At 33.8% G+C, this 22917-nt stretch overlaps 1 protein-coding gene across 3 annotated transcripts; it reads left to right on the top strand.

Moving 5' to 3' along the window:
* Positions 1 to 14436: 14436 nt before the first annotated feature.
* On the top strand, positions 14437 to 21866 carry LOC127096768 (endonuclease 2). Of its 3 annotated transcripts, none has more exons than XM_051035315.1 (7): positions 14437 to 14848; positions 20751 to 20849; positions 20944 to 20999; positions 21097 to 21180; positions 21260 to 21352; positions 21435 to 21576; positions 21655 to 21866. In XM_051035315.1, the coding sequence occupies exons 1-7, from the start codon at positions 14563 to 14565 to the stop codon at positions 21747 to 21749; spliced, it is 855 nt and encodes a 284-aa protein (XP_050891272.1). In that variant the 5' UTR covers positions 14437 to 14562; the 3' UTR covers positions 21750 to 21866. The 3 variants fall into 3 exon arrangements, with proteins under 3 accessions (XP_050891272.1, XP_050891270.1, XP_050891271.1); XM_051035313.1 differs by lacking the exons at positions 20751 to 20849; positions 20944 to 20999; positions 21097 to 21180; ... (1 more) ...; positions 21435 to 21576; positions 21655 to 21866 and adding exons at positions 14959 to 15057; positions 15151 to 15206; positions 15300 to 15383; ... (1 more) ...; positions 15640 to 15781; positions 15860 to 16117 and having other exon boundaries at positions 14478 to 14848; XM_051035314.1 differs by lacking the exon at positions 14437 to 14848 and adding an exon at positions 20227 to 20609.
* Positions 21867 to 22917: the final 1051 nt, after the last annotated feature.

Genomic DNA, 22917 nt, shown 5'->3' with positions numbered 1-22917 from the left:
AGTCAAGGGGTCATATCAACCTCAACAAACAAGCCAAAACTATAGGGGTATGCTGAAGCTCTTAACCACTGACATTGACCGTCAGGGTGAGCAGATGAAAAGTGGTAATGAGGATTAGACCTCATGCTCTTAACCCTGGCCAGGGTGAGCTTAAATCAAAGAAAGCGTGGGGGTCCAGAAAGAGGGACCCTATTCCACTTGACTGACACTGTACAAGATCTTGGGTTATGTTCAAGAGCATCAGCACGTAGTGTGCGAGCATAATGAACGACTCACAGAATAACAGGGGATTGATTGCTAATCCCTTCTATCTGTCAATTGCCTCTTCACTTAGGAGGACTTAACAAGTAACATGCCTCACTTGGAGGTCTTTGGCACAAATATAAACAATCACAAACATTGCCTCTTAAGGAGGACTTCAGCCAAATGCCTGCCAAAAAAGCGACAGGGCTTCCAGACTACATGGAGTGAGAAGGCTAAACAACCTCAGTGGTGTATCAACCACGCTCCAAAGCAAATCTCAAGCTAGCTAGCAAGCGGCTAATGTACCTGTACAAAAGCCAAACAGTTAATATTGTATTCAGAAAACCAACAAACAACACAGTGGAATCATCCAACAATTATACACAATGCAAGTCTCAAATGCAAGCACTCAAGTGAGTTCATCACATCAATGGACCTACAACACAACAAGAGTTAGTAATCAAAGCAAATTGCATCTCAAGTAATGAGTAAACCAACCATTGGTGCTAAATACTTGAAACACAAACACAATTGGTGAGTACAAACCACTAGTACAAAGACTAGGGTCAAAGGCAAGTCAAATAACCAAAACAGAAGTCAATATTTCACATGAAGCACATTCAATCAAACAAGAAGAAAGCCTCAAAAGGATCAAAGCCAAATCAATAAGCAAAGCCATTGATTAATCAAGATAAGGCAAGGGCAAACAATGTGATCAAAATTGGACATCAAACATAGAAAATCCACATTAAAACAGAAATGAATCCAATGATCATGAAATGTTTTATGTGAATTTAACATGTTATGGACAAGCATCATACCAAAAATTAAGTCCATAAGACAACAAATGGTGTGTGAATGAAAATGCACAAGTACAAGGTACAAAATGTTACACCAAATGTCACAACATATGTTTATGTGTCCAAAACAGTGGTATTAAATGATAAAAATGCCAAACAAAAGCCAAAAGATCATGTCATATGTTATGAATAAGCATGTCAAATTTCAAGGCAATTGGACAAACTATGAGCATTTCACAAATCAATTAGCACAACATATCATTATGGCATCATGTTCAAATAAAAATCACAAAGTAAAAATCCAGAAACACAAAAATCATGAAATTAACATCACAAAATAATAGACATTAAAACAAGAATGTGAAAAAAAGTTTGGATCAATTTGGACATATTTTCTATTTTTTATGATTTTTGCAATTTGATGAAATAAAAGGAAATAAAATGAAAAATCGTGTAAAAAAAAATGAAATGTGAATGTAATTCAGAAAAATGCAATTGGCAAGTATCGAACCCAGGCGCTAGGTCAATGAGAATATTCACAAGCGAATTTCAGAAATATGCATATGCGTGGAATCGAACACAGGAGCATCAGGTCAAAGCGCTTAAGTGAAAAAACAATGGAATTAAAAGAAATATGCATGACCAGGTATCGAACTGAGGTCAGCTAGGTTGCAAGCGCGTTTACAAGCGAAACACAGCGTTTGGATGCAAGTGAGAAATCCAATGGAATTTTCAAAATGTTCGTGCCAGGGAATCGAACTGAAGACATGAAGGTTGCAAGCGCGCCTGAACTGAAACCCTAGGCGCTGAACCAGACGGCCGGAATAATGATTCTGGTCGTCTTCTCCGGTGGTACGTCGATGGAGGTTCCTAATTTTTTTTCCAGAAACGGACGAAAATGGTACCATTCGAAAGGTCTCACAACGTATATTCCAAATCCAAAGCTAATTCACTCTAAATCATCATATAATTCATGGATCGAGCAAGAACAAATTGAACATTCAAACTTCAAGTTCACATAGCAAACTCAATATCCAGCCAAATTCAAAAATATTTATATCAGCATCATCAGTGAATCAAGCTCTACCTAATCATGTACATAAAAAGGCAAAACAAGAGATTCGAATTTCAAGCTTACTTGATGTGCAGTGTTCAAATCCACGTGTTCAAGGCTCCAGCACTTCCAGATCTTCTCCTCCAACCTCAACTTGAAGCTTTATGTATCAAGAAGCACTTGAAATCCACCAGATCTAGCTTAATTTGAAGCTTCCATGTTCATGTTCAAGCTTTGTGTATGCACGATTCTTGACCAAATTCTTCAATCCAAACCTTGATTCCTACTCAATAATGCTCAATGAACAAGATTATGCAAGAAAATTAATGAGCTATGTGAAGAAATTTCAAGTTTGAAGTGAGAGAATTTTTGGAGGGAATCTTGAATTTCAGATCTAGAATGTGTTGTTATGGCAAATTCTGTTAGGATTAGGCTTTTATATGATGTGTTAATGATGCTGTAATTATAATTAAGCAATGACTAATTGAAAATTAAGGAGAAATAAGGTGAAATACAAATTTGGCAAGTGTGAGGTGGCATGAGTAATGTGCACGTGAACAGTGCCACGCAAGCTCCATTTTCCCTCAAAAACATCCAATGAACATAATGGAATGATCAAATGGCTTGTAGCTTGCACCAAATTTGAATTCTTGAATTTCCCTCCAAAATACACATGAATGAACAAGTTATCACATGAGCTTTTTCCATGCAAGGCAATGGTTGATTTGGAAAGTATTGGTCAAGACAAGCATTTTGCAAAAAGAGTGGACCAATTTGGAGTTTTGGATCAAAAGTTATGTCATGTTGAAATTCCATGTACACTTTGTGATCATTTGGCCATAACTTCTCAACCATTCATCAGATGGACATGAAATAGGACTTTTTTAAAAGAGGAGAGGAAGATCTTCAACTTTCATGTTCACCAAAAATCCATTTGAAGCTTCTTTGATGTTGGAAAATCAAGTTGAATGTGGACCAAAAACTTGCCAAATTTGGAAACTTTCAATTACAGGTCACTTTCCATTTTTGGAAACTTTTGCCCTGACTTCAAAATCTTCAAGATAGATGTTTATAATGACAAATGAACCTATTTTGAACATGATGGAGTGTTGAAACTCATTTCCCCACCTCAAAGCCCTCAGTTGACTGCACAGTTGACTTTTATGGTCCTCAGATGACCTTGACATGCCCTGATCAGCTTGAACCTCCACCACTTGGGGAAATGGCTCAGAAATGAAACCCTAGCTCATATAAGCCCTTCATGATAACCATGTGATCTCCATCTCAATAGAATACCTCATCTCCTTGAGAAACCATAGCTGGAAGAATGCCATTGATTAGGGTTGACCAGAGGTCAAAACCCTAATCCAGAGGAACTTGAGACTGAATGATGAAACCCTTGATGATTATAGAACCATGATGATGGTAATATATCCTTTCAAACAAGATAGTGCTCAAGACCTTTGAAGGATCAGGAAACCCTAAATGAAGTACAAACCCCTCAGATGGTTGATCACCAATTCATAAGAACCCCCAGGCTTGAATCAGGTAACTCCTCCATCTTCTGAAAAAGACTTTGGAGGATGATCTTTTCTTGTTTTCAGATGATATGCAAAAATGCAATGCCTAATGCCCTAAAATATGCAATGCAATGTGCCAAACCAGTCCCAAGAAGAGGAGGGCAAATTTTGAGGTGTTACACATGGTATGGACAAAGTCTCATCATGTTCTTGTATCTCTCCCAAGCATCGAAAAGAGATTCATTGTCTTTTTGCCTAAATCCGTTAATTTGGGCTCTTAGCATAGCAGTCTTACTTGGTGGAAAATATCGCGCTAAGAAAACTTTCTTCAACTCGTCCCATGTAGTGACAAAGTTGGATGGTAGAGACTGGAACCAAACTCTAGCTCTATCTCTTAAAGAAAAAGGGAAAAGACGTAGTCTTATTGCTTTGGGGATGACATCATTCGCTTTTACTGTGTCTGCGTACTACACAAACACTGATAAATGAAGGTTCAGATCATCTGTAGGACTACCATATAACTGGTTCTGTTGTACGACTGACAACAACGAAGGTTTTAATTTGAAATCGTTTCGTTCGATGGCAGAGGTAGCAATACTGTTGTGTGGTTCCTCCTGTGAAGGAACAACATAATACTTAAGAAGACAGTTTTGTGGTCCTTCATCCATATCTGGTTCAGATTTTGATTTTAGTTTTGGAAAAGGAAGATTGTACTTAATTTGAAAATTTTGAATTCGGCGTTGTAAGTTAATAAAACGCTCGACTTAGTCAATTGGTTGTTCTAGCTCTTCGCCTTGCGAGCAAATGCTTGGTATACAATTGGCGATTTAGAAGGGTAAATAAAATAAAAGTTGCCTTAGTCTATATTGCACAACAACGAAATCACATTATTGACTAAATTAGTCCCTGACAACGGCGCCAAAAACTTGATCGCGTGACTATATAAGTCTGTTGGATTACTATCTGCAAGCGCACAGTCTATCGCGTAGTTTTAAAACATATCGAGCCCATAGAGACTAATAACCAAACTGATGCTATCTATCGATGCTATGTAAAGCTAAGGCAAATAATTTCTTTGATAAAATGAATAAAAACTAAAACTAAAGTTAACTTAGAAAATATGATAATAAAGAGAGAGAGACAGAAATATGGATTCCACACACCTCAGGGACTCTGTAACAGATTGACTCAGACTTACAGTTAAATCGTGTTCTGTAGAAAATATCAATTTAAAGACTAAACCTCACACTCTCGCGCTATTGAATGAAGCCATGCTTCCTAACCATGAGATTTTTCTCTCGCTCGCCCATTTTAATTAAGAAACGTATTTTCAAAACTGAACAAGTCATAATCGATGCCTATAACGCTCTCACCCTCTTTAGGATCGATGCCCCATTCCTACTATCTGGTTCGACCCCCATGCTCTCGCAGTGTCGGCTCGAACCTTAGTTGATTCTCACTCTCGTGACAAACCGTATTAATTTTAACTTAGAAATAAATACCAAAACAAAAATTACTAAAGTTCTTAAACCAATTTCATTATCGAGTCCCGTCGGAAACGACTGTCCTCACAAACCAGACTCAAAATGGTTTAGCTAGACATGAACTTAATTGAAAACAACTTAAACATAGTAATTGCAATTGAAAATAACATGCTTATACACTTATAGAAAGTGATATCAATAATAATAAAACACTATAATAAAGAACCTGTAAATGCGGGAAAATAAATGCGAGATTGGAAGTAAAATGGATCTGGAATAACTTCAATTAAAACGACAAGATTGTTGATCCAAGTGTATAAGAAAATCCTAAAACTAGTGCGAGGTAATCGCGCAATCGAGTGATTATCACTTGAAAATATAATTTGTGTTCAAGCTAAATCGACAGTGCTTCGCCTCTATCTCCGAATGTCGTAAACTAGGTACAAGGGTGTCTTATATAGAGCTACAACATGTGAAGCTTCTCCATTCACGTTCCAAAGTGGTTGAGGAAAAGTAGGGAAGTGGTAAGTGTCATATACTAATTTTTAACCCTAAGATACCACATATCATTTGCATCCTTGCATATAAACAAGGTCAAATTTTGGTCCTTCCCATTATCCATCTTTGGGTTTGCTTCTTATAGGGATCACCAAACACCTCATTGTTGTTTTGTTTTACCTTTAATGTTTATTTGATTCATTGCTTATCTAACCACTAATAAAATACCAAAAATATGTCTTGTTACTCTTAAGTCTATTGTGCAAGGTAGGGCTCCTCAAATAAGAGCATCTCAAAGTTGGGTGGCTTACTTCTCAAGGAAAGTCAAAGGTTCATGTGTTTATTTCCATGCTTTCTTCAACAAGTAACTTCAAGTTTTGAGCAATTTAATCAAGAGGAAATAAAGTAAACCTTATTTTGAGTACATGTGATCACCCATGTGCTTTGAAATGCAAGGAAAGTCCAAGTGTACAAGTTTGTTCTAAGTGATTTGACCAAAAAGTCAACATTTTGAAGTCAAATTTCCAAGGATCACAACTCCTTCAATTCTCAATATTTTTGAATTCCCCTTTTTTCATATGACTCTTATCAATATCCTCTATAACTTATATTTACATGACAAAGCCAATTATGCTTGGAGGATCATCAAACGTTTGGAGACATTATAAGTCATTTCCGGACTTAGTGAAATTTGACCTATTTTCAAGGGAATTTTTCCCAACTTTCAAGGATCATAACTTCTTCAATTTTCAGCATATGAAGCTGATTCTTTTTGCACAATGTCATTGCTGATACCCTATACAGGTTTGCTTCAAGGACCAAGGTCAGAATATGCTTGTAAGGTCATGTAATTCATTGGGACATTATAGGTCATTTTCAGCCATGAAGCACTCAAATTTTTCTAAGTTACATAACCAGTTTTTCGTGCCAACTTCAACATGCCATAACTTTGTGCTGAAACATCCAAATGCAACCTTTTTTGGCACATTGTAATCTTAGCCATGATGTTAACACATTGTAAAAAGAATGGATCAAAAAACCTATTGAGTATGATGGTGACTTGGAACTTAAGAAATCACCATTGGCCGAGATTTGATCATGTCTAATCTCAATTCCAAGCCAAATTAGAAAGTGTTTTGGTCATAAGCATGTTTGACCAAGTCTCTAAAAGTTAATTGACACTTAAAACACATCATTTGGCTGAGTTTTGAAGAGTTTCAAGTCACATTTTTCACACACTTAGATCAAATTCGTTTTGCACGAGTTCTGCATCATTCTACACGTATTTGGATCCAAACACGTTCCCTGTAAATAGAGGAGTCTATTGCCTTCATTTGCAAGCTTTGGAGAGCCAAGAAACCCCTGACGCAACTTGAAATTTTTCCTGAAAATTCAGCTACCGTGTTTTGAGTTTCAGCTTGTTTCAATCCAATTTCTTGATTCTATTAGCTCCATCGGCATCCTCTGAAACTTTTGCAACAATTCCCAAGATCTGAGACCTTCTAAAGTGCTCTAACCAGATCGAGCTTCATCAACTTTTGATCACCATCTGGACAAGGTAGCTTTGTGCATAATTTGAACTTAAACAAGTTACCACAATGTAGTCCTTCACTCTCTGATACTTTCCTCTAACTTATCTGGTGTTGATTGAGTGTTTCATCATTTAATTTTATTTTTCGTTGTTTTCTTGTTTAGGAAACTTCTTTGAAATTCCCTTTGCTCAGTTCACATAAATGAATTTGAATATGAGGTTAAATTCGGGATGAGAAGAGGATCACAATGGTGGTGGTCATGTGTCTTGAATTTACCAAACGATGAAACTCCGGTGAGAGCTCACCGGAGAAGACGACCGGAGTTTTTCTCAGGTGGTCTGAGTTTGAACCAGACACGTTGGCAATTTTGAAATGTTTTGATTGGTTGAATTTAAACTGGATCCTGTGTTTGGCTTGCAGCGTGTTCCACCATGCTTCCCAACCTTTGGAGTGTTGGATCTTCCATGTCAATTAATGAGGTGTGATCCAACGCTCCGTGTTTTTTTCTGATGTTAATTCTTTTTCTTTTATTATTTTTAATTTCTTTTTCTTTAAAAATTCATAGTAATTTCATTTTTCATCCAAAAAATTCCAAAATAATTTCTAAAATTCTCTTTTATTTTTCTTCATCTGATTTTTATTTTTCCATTTTTTATTTCATTGATTTCCTATTTTTCATGAATTTTCTGTTTTCTCATTTGTTTTAATTGGTTTAATAATACTTTTTTGCATTTTTAAATTCTGAAAATTTTATTATATGTTTCTTATTTTATTTCCAACTTTCCATAATTTTCTTGGCCATTTATTTGGTGTTTTGAAGGACTTTATGGATTTTCCATTTTATTTCTATTTTAAAAATCATTTAAAAATACCCTTGATACATTTTTATTTCATTTAATTGAATTTAATATTTGTGTGACATTGTGAACTTCTGTTCGTCTTGGATCATGAAGTTTTGGACTTCAAGTCTCATCAAACTAAATGGATCTTGGATGTTGATGGGGTGAAAACCCTAATCCACCAAAATGGATGATTGATTTTGATGATGACTTGATCCAACTTTTGATCCAATTTGGGTGTGACTTCTCTTGATTCTTTCTTCTTCATCTCCTTCTTTTTCCTTTGATCAATTGGATGACTTGTATCCATCTAGTTAATGCTGTGTGGATTGGTACTTGATGAACTTTCATCATTTCAAATCTACCTTCTAAGTGATCATGCATCATTTAAGGTACTTTGGATTGATCCATAAGTTTGTCCCAAGTGTCATGAAATATGGATTGAAGTAATTGGCCATCCTCCTAGCCTTTGTGCTTGATCATCATCCCCTTTCTTTCATTTTCTTGTGTGACATGAATTTAGGAGAATGATTTACATATCATTTCTCTAGCATGTATTAACACAAACATTATTATTGACCGACCTCAGATATTTGTGACTTCTACATAAGTCCAATTACGATTGCTTAACATATCACTAAATTTGTCCCAAAAGAAAAGGCATTTTATAAGTGAGATTACAAGTCTCCTATTCCTCATGGTATTGTGTGAAAATGTTGCTCCTTTTCCATTTGTGAGAGCTAGTGGCATACTTGTTGATTTTATTCAAGTTGAAGCACTTCTCATAAATGATGTATAGGTTCATATTTTCATGCTTGTGAGTGGATAGTTAAATGTTCTCCAAACATGACCATAAACAATCTTTTCATCTTTACTAACATCCCTTACTAACTCTTCACTTGTATTAAATTCTATTTCAAAGTCATTTACTCTATGCCTTTATTTTATGCCATTTACTTTATACTTTATATTTAGAATTTCATATCATATTATTTGTGATTTTGTCATTTATTTTTCTTGTCCATTTTGTAGTTTATGCAAATTATTGTAGAGAAGACATTAATAAAGAAAAAAACTTAAAAAGAAACTTGTTTCTCCTAATTCATGGACTTGTGGTTACCATCCTTGGCATCATTGTGGTGTTATGGACTTAGAATTAAGATCTAGACCTTTGCTTTGGGACTTGTGATTTGAGACCTTGGAATTCATCTGATACCTTTGACTTTGGACTTCTCTGTGAAGACTTGGCTTGGTTACTTTGGGTTCATCTGATACATGGATTATCATTTGCTTATTTTAACTTGCTTGAGGCTCAATCCAAAGGAGAGAATTCTTGCTTGACTTATGTCATAAAGCTTACTATTTCTTTGTTAGATCTTTCCTCTCTAACTTTTACTTTATGCTTTAGGATAGGCTCTTCTTCTCCTCCCTTTCTTAAATTTTCAAAATCTCCCCTCTCTTTCAAAACCTTATTGTTTTCCAAACTTGAATCATTTTTCTCAATAAACCTTGACTTTTGTCAAGTGAATTTCAAAACTTGTTTCTGAATAAATGTCAATTCATCTTAAGCATATTTTGACTAATTTCAAAAGACTAAAAAATGTCTAACTCATTCAAATCATTTTGTGCCTTTGTGCACTTTTCCTTTTAAAAACTTTTCTCAAGGTATTAGACATGAGTCATTTCCATAGTTGAGATATAGTTCTCCTACCCCCTATAGTATTGATGACAATTATTTTCCATCTGTGAGAGCTAGTGGTATACTTGTTAATCCTTATCCAAGTTGGAGCCCTTCTCATGATGATGCAAAGTACTCATACTTGTGGGTGACTAGTTGAGTATTCTCCTTAAAATGACAAAATGTATTTTCCATAAAAATGAATCAAAACAAACTCCTTTGTTATTTTTAGCACGAACTACGAGATTTTGATCCTCCATTGCACTTAGTTGATACGTAGGCATGAGATTTCAAAAGTCTTGGCAAACACAAAAAAGTAAAGAAAAATGATTCTTTTCCCATATCTCCAATATTTTAACAAACAACATCTTTTTCGAACTAAAATGTACATATTTTTCAAGAGGTTCCCATGGAGTACCATGGATATTTAGGGTGTTAATACCTTCCTTTTGTATAACTAACCCTTAGACCCGTGTTCTCTTTTCATTAGTTTTATTTTAAAACTTCTTTGGGTTTGGTTCGTATTTTTTCCCTTTTCCTTTGGAAACAATAAAAGCACGGTGGAGACTCTTGCTTTGTGAGTTAAGTTAATCAATAACTTAATCTCAAAATTTTTACCGCTATAGGAAGGGGTGAGTCCAACCCACTTCCACGCATTCTATTACTGCAGGCAGATGGTAGTCGCCACAAGGCTCATGGTGGTCGCCATGAGATTTAAATGAAGGGGATGACGTGTCCTGGTGCCATGGCGGACGCCATGCACCAGAATGTGGCATTTTTGCACTTTTCTTCACCATTTTGCTCCATTTTCCGCTTCGTACACTCATATGCTCCGTAATCAATAAGTACCTAAAACACGGACAAAACAAGACGTAATGACGACAAACTATAGTAAAATAATGATAAATAACATACGAAACGAGTCTAAAAACATTATGCATTTTCACACTATCAGTAATCCACAGAAAAATGACAAAGGTGAATGGGTGAAGACTCACTGGGGATAACAACTTCTGGGGAGAAGACACCGAGGAATATTCAAAGTATGTTTTATCATCAGGTTTAGATATGACCTGACACTTTAGAATACATCTGACAGTTCTGGAGATTTATCACAAGAAATTCATCCAATCAAAGGTTTTGGAGATTCCTAACAGGTAATTTATCCAACAAATAAATAAACGGGAGTCTTCTTATAGAAGATCATTTACGCAAAGGGCTACGATGATTCTTTAAAAATAAAATCAATCAAGACAAACATCATTGGAGTTTTCTAACATGAAAAACTTCCAAGCTTTTAGGAATTCCTCAAAATGATGAGTCATACATGAACTTCTAGGAACCATCAAGAAAAAAATAGGGTAATCAAACTCTTTGTATGTGCCAACAAAATTAGACTTATGTCGTAAGCATTAGTCACAACCAACTTCTAACAGACTGGTACCCGTTACAACATGGACTTTAAATGATGCGAGTGACAACCAAACTTCAGATATCGATTACAATTGGATTTAACAATTGAGTGATAGTTATAACTAGAATTATGGAGATTCCTGATGACATTTGGACTTACAAATGGAGTGACAGTGATGCCAATGACAATTGGGTTTAAAATGAGTTCTAGTAACGACCCAGCTTAGAGTATTGCTAGTGACAACTAGATTTTGAAGATAATGTGACTGACAACTGAACTTTAGGAGACACCATGACAATTGGGCTTTGAAGTGACACTAGTGACAACCATACTTTAAGGACACCAATTGATTGGGAAAATATCAAGTATACTATTTTGCCTTTTGTAGTAGTAAAGGAGAACTTCCCCGAATGTCGATCTCAAGAGCTGTTTGTTAATATCGAGTTCAAATAATTGTTCAATTAAACAAAAACTAGTATTGGGGTTTTAGATTCAATCTTATAAAAATAAGGGCAAATAAAATAAAGAATACTGTAAAATAAGGGTTTAAAGGAAAAACGAACATGTCAGGGAAGATGTATAATTTGTCTCTGTAACAACTCTGAGTCACTATTGCATCAACAAATATCAATTACTTACTACCAGTTCTCCAGGGTATTTTCTCCCAAGGCATTGGTGAGAAAACCTTTAATCATTCAACCCTAATTTCTACGTCCATAGGAAATTACCGGTGAAATTTAAGCCTTATTATATCAAGAATCCTCTGGTTCATACAGGGTATCCCTAGTCCTAGGTGATATCTACTACAGAGTAATCTTATGAAAACCTCATTAATGGCGGTCCAGCCTAATTGATAATCATACAACAATCTCGATTGTTCCGAAAGAGAAAGCATCGAGCACATCAAAAGATTACCGTAACTATGAAAAATAATATTGTCAATGCAATTGCAAACTCAAAGTCATTACAAATATAAATTAGGGGATACCCCATAGCATTGGGGGGTTTACCTACTCATATTTTTCAAGACAAATTCAAGATGAAAATTAGACACTACAAGTAATTGGATGACTTGGATCTTCAATTGCTTCTGCTCATGAAAATCTCCCTCTCTTCGAATTCCTTGATCTCTGTAATTCTCGATCATCTGACAATTGTCTATGCTTTATTTTCTCCTTGCCAAAAGTCCCCTTCTTTTCTCGTAGAAACTCTTCTAAAATAGTGAAATCCCTTAGCGTTGGTTGGAAATCCTAAGAACGCCCTTGTTGCTCAAGTCTGGATAAAAACCCTAAAACTGAAATAATTAACGCCTGGCCTGACATGACCCATGTCAGCTGACATGGGTGGCCATGTCATGCCACTGACTTGACCTTCATCTTCTGTTTCATCTCAGATGGGATGACACAGGTGGCCGTGTCAGGCCCCTGCCTTCCTTCCCTTGCAGCTTAGTTAGGTCCTTCTCCTAACACAGCCCGTGTCAGGTGACACGGGTGGTCGTGTCAAGCTTCTTGAAAGTTCATAATTTCTTTCCTCAAACGTCAGAATTCTCGACTTTCTTGCACTGAGTCAGTTGGGTCTTCTACTTGGACCTGAAGAGAATAAAAAAAGACAACCAAAGCATAAAATCCAGCAAACACGAAATAAAAATAAGAAAATGATAAAACGTTCAATTAACTAAAACAATTAAAAACTACCTTGAAAGATAACATAATACGAACAAAGTATTTCAAAATCCTTGGATTCTTGTAGAATAAGTGATGAAAATATAGTAAAAATGGTGACTGATCACAACCCCAAACTTAGCTCATTGCTTGTCCTCAAGTAATGTTCTAAACGACAGAGTGTGTCACTTCCCAAAACTGAAATTTTCTTACCACAATATTGTTGAGATCTTACGCCACACGCCTTAACTCTTTATTTCATGGTCCTTGTTTTCCCTAATTGATTTTCCGTCGCACTTCCCCATAGACGTACTGCTTCACCTGTCATCTTATATCACACTCTCACCAATTCTGTTCGGATTAAAGTGTTTACACTCACATTTCAGAATATGCAATATCGACTCATAAATTTGAATAACTTCTCCTTTCGTATCAACTACACACAACACACATTTTTTGAGGTCTTTCGGGTTGTAACAGGGCTTAGGTTACGGTGGGGTAAATACAAACAAAAGGAAAAACAAATGGTTTTGGGTTCAGAGTCAATGTCATTATTCTTTTCACTATGTTTTTTCTAACATATCATTTCCATTTCTTTTCCTTTTCAGTTCTGTTACTCAATTTTATTTTTTTTCTTTGATTTTGTATACCCAACCAAGTGTTTCTCATTCGGTGAGTGCTTTTCTCGTTCCATCAAATAGAAAATTTTTTATATTAAATTTTGAATGATTATAAAATAGAAAATTTTGAATGATTATTTACAATTTTTTTAATTTAAAAATTTTGTGGTCATGATTCATAGAATAAATATTGTCAAATCTTAGAGATTAGTTGCAATTTTTTTTTGAAATTTCCTCTGTTTTTTTTAAGTGTTTTTTTTCTGAATTTTTGTTATTTATTTTTAATTATCATTTACTAAATTTAGCGTAGTATTAATTATATTTTGTCAAAATTACTCTTAGGTAATTTTTAAAAAAAGAAAAAAAAGTAAAATAAATATAACAAATCGTTAAGGATTTTATAGGTAAAAAAAATTATGGTTGAAAAAATAACAATAATAATTAATTTTTTTGATATATGTAAAAAATTAAAAAAATAACACTTAAGAAGAAACGGAGTGAGTAACTTAAATGAGCATGTATTATATCACTTTGATTACCACTATTAACTTTTTTTAATACTTGATATAATTAATATAAATATATTTATATAATAATTATTGAATATAATAATTAAATATTATTTTTAATATAAAATATTCAAATATAACTTCAAAAAAAAATTAACAAAGCTATACAAGAATATTCTGATAATATACTGTTTTTAATAAATAAATAAAACAATGTTTATTTTATGGAAATATTAAAGTTTTCTTATTTGAATTTATTAATTTAGATTTATTTATTTTGAAAAAGTTCATTAATGATTCAGATATTGTTCTGTCCTGATCCGATCACAATTTATAGAAGGCCATTTACTGCATTTAGCAAATATACAGAGCCTATTAGAATCCTAAATAAAATCAATTAAATTACCAATGATGATTATTTTCCATTTACATTGATTCCTTCTTTATACGAATATTCTAGTGGCGAAAAAGAGTAGCATTAATGGTATGTGATTATTTAAACGTCACTATACATGTAACGTAACGTAACGCGCTAAAACGACGTTAACTTTTTTTTTTTGTTCATTCACACAGTTCACACTTGAAACAACACAATCTTGCACCTTAACATAATTACCTTAAATAACAAGTTTCTCAAAAGACACATTCACACGTTATATATAAGCACAAAGCAAGTACATTGTGGTCACTGTGAACTGAAAGAAACAAAAATGGAGTGTAACAGAATCCAGTTAGTGGCAATATTGTCATTCATTTTTTTGGTTCAAAGCATTCAAGGGTGGGGAGAAGAAGGACATGCCATTACTTGTAAGATAGCTCAGGCTCGTCTGACCGATGCAGCTGCAGATGCTGTGAAACAATTGCTGCCTGCTTATGCCAATAATGATCTGTCAAGTGTTTGTACATGGGCTGATCGTGTCAAGTTTGCTCTTCGTTGGACGTCTGCTTTGCACTATGCTGACACTCCTCCTAAGCTTTGCAATTTCCAATATGCCAGTATGTTTCTTTTGATTCTTTTTGTTAGATCAGTGGATTCAAATTTCAATGACTCTTGAAGTTTATGATATGATGCACTTGTCAATTTATCTAAAAATGCATTCATTTAGGGGATTGCAAGGATTTGAATGGCGTGAAAGATAGATGTGTTGTTGGAGCAATTAACAATTACACCACTCAGCTTCTCGACTATGGCAAAGACACTCAACGTAAAATCAAACTTGCTGAGACTTTAAGAACTCAGTTTTTTTTCTTCTTTATATGCCGACTAACTAAATTCTTGTTTCACAATGGAATATCAGATAATCTTACACAAGCACTTCTTTTCCTTGCTCATTATATGGGAGATGTTCATCAGGTATGTCTAACAATTACAAACAGGCTTGGCCGTCTAATCTTAATTCAAAAGTTGCGGAATCGGTAACTCTTTATATGTTTGGTTAATTTGCAGCCTCTACATACTGGTTTTACCACAGACAAGGGAGGAAATACAATTGATGTTCATTGGTACACAAGGAAACAAAATCTTCACCATGTCAGTCATGATCACAATTCGCATCATCATAAACTACTATTTCACTATCTACTTTACTGACTAACTTTGTACCGTTTAGGTTTGGGATGCTAACATTATTGAAACAGCAGAAGAAAGATTCTATGACAATAACATTGAAGAATACTTCAAGGACATTCAAAAAAATATCACTGTATTTCATTCAAAACCACTTTAATTTTTCTCTATATCTTTATAATCTTGTACAAGTTTTTATACTCAAATTTTTATGATGCAGAAAACATGGTCAGATGAAGTAGCAGATTGGGAAGCATGCAGTTCTGATGAGACGACATGTCCAAATGTTTATGCATCTGAAGGTGTTAAGGATGCTTGTCAATACGCATATAAAGACGCCCCTGAAGATGCTACACTAGAAGGTACTACTAATTTCTAATAGTTCTGCATAAAACTAGATTTATTAGATTTTCTGACCGTCAAAAAACATTGTCTTGCAGATGATTACTTCCTATCACGTTTGCCTATCATCAGTTTGCGATTAGCTCAAGGAGGAGTTCGATTGGCGGCAACCCTCAATCGTATTTTTGGGTGATGCAATGCAACAGCATTATCTATTGTAATCTTTTGAATTATGAAATAGTGTTTGTGGTTGGTTTGAATTATGGTATTATTAAAAGAGAATAAAGTTTCTGTATAATGTTGTAATTTACCAACTTAATGTCATTAATAACATTATTTGTTCAATGTTATTTCAATATCCAATTGTCTATACTGTTTTTAAAGTAAATCTGGTTTTTTTCTTAGCTTACTCTTATGCTGTGGCAACATTTTATTGGTCTAGTCTCGATGTAACATATTGTTTTTATATGATACTTGTGGAGAAAAATATATGTGATAGTTTAATAGAAATCCTTCTAAAAATTCCAAGACATACTAAAGATAATAGAAATCCCGTTAAAATATGGTGGAGATGAGTATATGATAACAGTTGACTCCGGAAGATAAAGGAAATAAACTTACTTGCCTCCGGCTTGTCACACACAATCTTAAAATGAAAAGATTTTTTTTAGTGTTTGAATGGTATCAATGTTTCTTAAGGTTACTCATCAAGCATCAAGAAACTTGCATCAATGAAAGATCTCAAGTTAATTGACTTAAAATCTAATGATTGTCATGTTTTGATGCAACAACTTCTAACGGTGGCTATCCGTAGCATACTTCCAAGAAATATAAGAGTAACTATAACCACATTGTGCTTATTCTTTAATGATATATGTAATAAAGTTATTAACTTCAAAAAATTAGATGAATTAGAAGACGAGGCTCCAATAATCTTGTATCAATTGGAGATGTATTTTCATTATCATTTTTTGACATTATGTATCATATAAAGACAATGTCTCTAATATAGATTTTGTGGTCAAGTTTATTTAAGGTGGATGTATCCAATATAGCGATACATGAAGATCTTTATAGGATATACGAAGAATCATCACAGACTCAGAGCTTCGATTGTTGAAAGGTACATCACAAAAGAAACACAAATTTATTTTAATTATTTGCCAAAACTAGAGTCTATAGAAATTCCAAAGTTTCGTCATACTGATAAATTTGAAGGTAGATGTACTTAAGGTTTACATGTTAAGAGAATGGCTCAGGATGTAGTTCTTGAAGCACAACTATATATGTTCAATAATCTTAATAAATTTGAACCTTACATAACTACTCACAAAACAATTATAAAGAAAAAATACTCCTAAATGAATGACAAGTGGTTGTTGACAAAGCATAACAAGAAATTCATAAGTTGGTTTAATAAGAGGATTTTTAATGATGATAGTGGATCCGAAACAATTAAATGATTGTCGTACATTGCAAAAAAAAAATTAACATTTTTAATTTTCTTTTTATAAAAATGGTCAATTTGATGCATTTTTTTGAACCGGGCGATTTTACAAAATCGGCTCCGGTTCTTTGGTTTGAATGATTTTGGACGATTTAATCTGGTTTTTCCGGTTAGACTCCGGTTTTTACCCACTAGGGGTTTTAAAAGATTGACCCGACCGGATTCATCTCCGGTTCCCAGTTGAACCGACGGTTCGGTCCGGTTTTTAAAATATTGGATTAGAGAGAAGCTAAGCGATTAACCAAGCTATTAAGACAACTCTTTAATGACTTGCAACTGATCTATATCAAATATTTCTTATTTGGGCATGATAATCTATTAAAAATGGATTGGACAATCGACTGGAGCTTTATGCCAACCCATTCACTTATAAATTCTGTGGATTGTTTCCGTTTTTGAATTTTCAAACTCCTATATAAAGGAGGCTCGCCTCCTCTTCATTTCACTCCATCTACCAACAATTCATAGTTTCTTTTTATTTTATCTCTCTACACTTTTTTCGGACTCTCTCTCTAGAAATTATTTATTTGACTTAAAATTGTCTTAGTGCCTATTTATTAAATTCGTGAGAGTGTGATACTATTGAGAGGGTTGAGTTTGGTTTGTGAGATAAATGAGATTTAAAATATTATTTTTTTGTTTATATAGTGCTTTGTCGGAAAAAGTTATGCTTTTGGTTATTGAGATCAGTTTGAAAATCTATAAGAAGGTTCTAGTTAGCTAGTGGTAAAATCTATTTGTGGTTGGGGATAAGCATGTAAAAATCTCAAGATCAGTTTGTATAAATATTCGTGGGAATAACCTTCAAAAGCTCAAAGTTTATAGTCAAACTCTCAAGAAGACCTCCTGGGGATAGAACTAGGCCAATGTTTAGCAAACCTTTTATAAATATCTAGTGTAATCTCTCTAATCATATCATTTTAATTTCTACTATTTACTTTTACTATTTATTTCCAATTAAAATCACTCATATAAAACTATAACACAATCTTAATCGAGAAAAGTATAAAAGTAATAAGAATTTTAAATACCACAATTTACCACCTCCTTCTTGTGCTTGAATTTAGTTTTCCAACACGAGGTGCTCCTCTCGTAATGGATGCAATATACATGCATTTTCCTTTATTGGCCTCCTTTTTCTCGTTGTTAATGCCAAACTCGATAGTCTTTGAAGGGGATTTTCCCTTGGGGGACTCTTCCCTCTCTCACTTGCTACCTTTGACGTATTTGGCCATCCTACCATTCTTGATCAATGCTTCAATAACATCTTTAAGCTATATGTAATTGACAACATTGTGGTTGTGTCCCTTGTGGAAATGGAAATATTTTAATTTATTGGTCTAGGATGATTCCCTTATAGGGAACGGTGGCCAGATCCCTCCCTTTCAAAATGCAATATTAGCGTATTCCTGGTAAATCCTCTCCCTAGAGATGTTTAGCGGAGTGTATTTGTCATATCGGCTATGAGATCCCTTATCCATGTCATCCCTTTGAAAGTGAGACTCCTTCCCAAATGGGTGAATGTAATAAGTGTTAATAGTGTCCGGGTTATCAAAGCAGGTGGGTGTTCATTTTCCCCTCTAAAATCATGTAGGTTTGTGCCAATTTCAGCATCTCATAAGTCGTTATGATCTTTTTCTTCCCCAATTTAGTTCTAAATGGGTGATGAAGAAGAAGTTTGTTCTCGAAGATCTTGCATTTGAGGCCTTCCTCGACCCCATCTACTTCCAATGTGAACTGGGTGAACCGGTCGAAGTATGATATTAAACTCTATTTCTTCCCCTGGATAATCCCTCTCAAGGCGGCTACTATGACTGACTGACACTTTTAGGTAGTAAAGTGTGCAGAGAACCGATAGCAGAAGTCAATCCAAGATTTGGTACCCCTGTCAAGAAGTCCATTGAAAACCAATTATCGAGAAGACTCCTGGCAGAAGAAATGAAAACCGAACTGAGAGTCGTGGAATGGGTAGGGATCAACATTTGATTCCCACAAGGTGTGCCATTATTCTTCTTGGGAACTAGAAATGGAAAGAAGTTCATAGATAACCTCTGAAAAGAGCTTTTGGCATCATGGAGAGGGGGTGTACATGCAAGATTAGCACTCTGACGCTCAAGTCAGTATCTGGAGAAAAAGAGTGTATTCAAATTGTGTTGAAATCTGTTACTTGAATTGGCACCATTCCTTTATATAGAAATGAGAAATAAAGGTCCTGATATTCTTCAGGTGTGGATTGCGGAGAACCGTTGGATGCATTTGAGGAATGGATCCCCTGTGATTCAGTGCAGGATAGTCCTCCCTAAAATAAGATAGTTGGACCGAAATCGATGTGACTGACCAAATACATGTCCTTCTAAGGTGGTCAGCCAATGACCGATATGATTTGTCATATATATATACATATATATATATATATATATATATATATATATATATATATATATATATATATATATATATATATATATATATATATATATATATATATATATATATATATATATATATATATATATATATATATATATATATATATATCAAATGAATATTTTGATATCTTTGAATTTAATTGAATATTATAAATTTTAATATAATTTTATTTTAAAATATATAAAAAATTTAAATTTATTTATATTAAAAATATTGGTAGTCAATCAAAATTCAAAGGTACCAAACAACTTGCCTATTTAAAAAATGTTAATTCATCCCACTTGTTTAAGATTTTAATATAAAGAAATTATTTTAAAATTCATACGTTCACATTTTCAGAAGCAAAATATTGATTCTTTTTATAAATATCTATTTTTGAATATTTTAAAAACTTATATCTATAGAGCCTAAATCAGTAAGATCATATAAAATAATATATTATGAAATTATTTTATTTTTTCTACAAAACATAAATATTAAAATTTCTTTTTATGTAAAATTTCTTTTTAGAAAATTTGACCACCCTTTAGTCAGACTGTTGGATACATCGTCTCTGCACATACACAGTTCAATATAAACTCAAAGTAAAGTACATAATTTTCATAGTAAACTAAAAGAAACAAAAATGGAGTATAACAAAATTCAGTTAGGTGCAATATTGTCCTTCATTTTTTTGGTTCAAAACATTCAAGGATGGGGAGAAGAAGGACATGCCATTACTTGTAAGATCGCTCAGGCTCGTCTGACCGAGGCAGCTGCAGATGCTGTGAAACAATTGTTGCCTGCTTATGCGAATAATGATCTGTCAAGTGTTTGTACATGGGCTGATCGCGTCAAGTTTTCTCTTCGATGGACGTCTGCTTTGCATTTCGCTGACACTCCTCCTAAGCTTTGCAATTTCCAATATGCTAGTATGTCTCTTTTGATTCCTTGTTTACTATATCCTATCACACAATCCGGGCATCTCAACTGCAGATGCCGGATTTGTTAGATCAATGGATTTGGATTTTATGATATGCTGCACTTATCAATTTAAACATTTATTCATATAGGGGATTGCAAGGATTTGAATGGCGTAAAAGATAGATGTGTTGTTGGAGCAATTAACAATTACACCACTCAGCTTCTTGACTATGGCAAAGACACTCAACGTAAAAAAAAAACTTGCCAAGACTGTTAAAACTGATATATTTTTCTTGTTTATATGCTGACTAACTAAATTCTTGTTTCACAATGGAATATCAGATAACCTTACACAAGCACTTCTTTTCCTTTCTCATTATATGGGAGATGTCCATCAGGTATATGTCTAACAACTTCAAACAGATTTCGCCGTCTAATCTTAATTCAAAAGTTGCGGAATCGATAACTCCTTATATATGTTTGGTTAATTTGCAGCCTCTACACACTGGTTTTACCACAGACAAGGGTGGAAATACAATAGATGTTCATTGGTACACAAGGAAACAAAATCTTCACCATGTCAGTCATGATCACAACTCTCGTCATCATAAACTACTATTTCACTATCTACTTTACTGACTGAATTTTTATCACTTAGGTTTGGGATGCCAACATTATTGAAACAGCGGAAGAAAGATTCTATGACAATAACATTGATGAATACTTCAAGGACATTCAAAAAAATATCACGGTATGCCATTCAAATCCACTTTAATTCTCTCTACATCTTTACAATCTTGCAAAGTTTTTCACTTCAAATTTTTCTGATGCAGAAAACATGGTCAGATGAAGTAGCAGATTGGGAAGCATGCAGTTCTGATGAGACCACATGCCCAAATGTTTATGCATCTGAAGGTGTTAAGGATGCTTGTCAATACGCATATAAAGATGCTCCTGAAGATGCTACACTAGAAGGTTTTACTAATTTCTAATAGTTCTGCACAAAACTAGATTTATTAGATTTTCTAACTGTCATGAAACAATATCTTGCAGATGATTACTTCCTATCGCGTTTGCCGATCATCAGTTTGCGATTAGCTCAAGGAGGAGTTCGATTGGCGGCAACCCTCAATCGTATTTTTCAGTGATGCAATGCAACAACATTTTCTATTGTAATCTTTTGAATTCTGATAGAGTATATGTGTTGGTTTGAATTATGGTATGTTAGAAGAAAATAAAGGTTCTATATTACTATGTGGAGGTTATATATTGTCTACTTTACCAACTTATAATGTCGTTAATAACATTATTTGATTCAATGTTTAAATTACACATTTTATTTTACTTCAACATCAAATTGAGTAATACATCTATATCTATTATCTTTTTAGTAAATTCGGTTTGGCTTATCTTAATGTTTAATAGATCATTGGTCTTTAAATCTTATATTCCTTAAAGTCAATATTTAAAAAGTGGAACCGGTAAGTGATCTGGTTAAACAAAATCATCTGTGGATGAATCATTGGTTGAAATTTAAAATAATATGTTAATCTAGTCTATTATTAACAAATTTAAAAAATTTCATGACCTAAATATCGTATTACAAGCTCGTCTTTTTTTTTGTTTATATTAAAAAAAAAGAATGTTTTTTCTGTAAATTGAACTGTACAAATCTGACAGAATTAAGCGAGTTTAATCAGTTCATTGATGCAAAAGATTAGATAACCCAATTGGACTAGTTATAGATCCAATTCCTAGTTTGAATTATGGGTCCGATTTGATTTTTAAAACACTATCATAATATATCAACATAGAATCACTCAACAAGGTTTAGGCATCGCATAGTGTCTTAATTAATGGTGACTTAATTTCAATGGTCCATTTTAACCTCACTAATATTTGCAAATCATTGTTGTGAATGCCACACTTGTGGATATGTGACTCCACTGGTAGTTTAAAAAACTTTTATAATTATTCTTAGAGTTTAAAAATATTTTAAAATAAATAAGCATTAGAAAGATAAATAAGAAGAAAACAAAGAGTTTAGTGTAAGATAGATAACACTAGTAATTATAGAGGTTCGGTTGAAAAGAAGTGACTTAATTTTTTCCCCAAAATTTAATCTTAAGAATATCCAATAAATCTTAAGAGCTTTTAGTAGGTTGAATTCTCGAACCCCTTTATACAAGGAAAAATGAAGTTTCATACTAACTTCCTGTTGGTGTAAGCTCTAGAGGCCAATACTTTTGGTACTTGTATCGAATTATTTATTAATAATAAAAGGCTTTTTCTTTATTATGTTTGTCTAATAAAGTC

The sequence above is a fragment of the Lathyrus oleraceus genome, chromosome 6 (genome assembly GCF_024323335.1).
Source record: "Lathyrus oleraceus cultivar Zhongwan6 chromosome 6, CAAS_Psat_ZW6_1.0, whole genome shotgun sequence".
Lineage (NCBI taxonomy): Eukaryota > Viridiplantae > Streptophyta > Magnoliopsida > Fabales > Fabaceae > Lathyrus > Lathyrus oleraceus.
The sequence above is the reverse complement of the archived record's forward strand: the minus strand, read 5'-3'. Positions and strand labels throughout refer to the sequence as shown.

What these genes read in the sequence shown, in the direction of transcription:
- LOC127096768 (XM_051035315.1), top strand. Translation starts at nt 14,563, where the DNA reads ATGGAGTGTAACAGAATCCAGTTAGTGGCAATATTGTCATTCATTTTT. An exon ending in CTATGGCAAAGACACTCAAC is followed by an intron (nt 20,850 to 20,943) that starts GTAAAAAAAAAA and finishes ATGGAATATCAG; the next exon opens with ATAACCTTACACAAGCACTT. An exon ending in TGAAGATGCTACACTAGAAG is followed by an intron (nt 21,577 to 21,654) that starts GTTTTACTAATT and finishes AATATCTTGCAG; the next exon opens with ATGATTACTTCCTATCGCGT.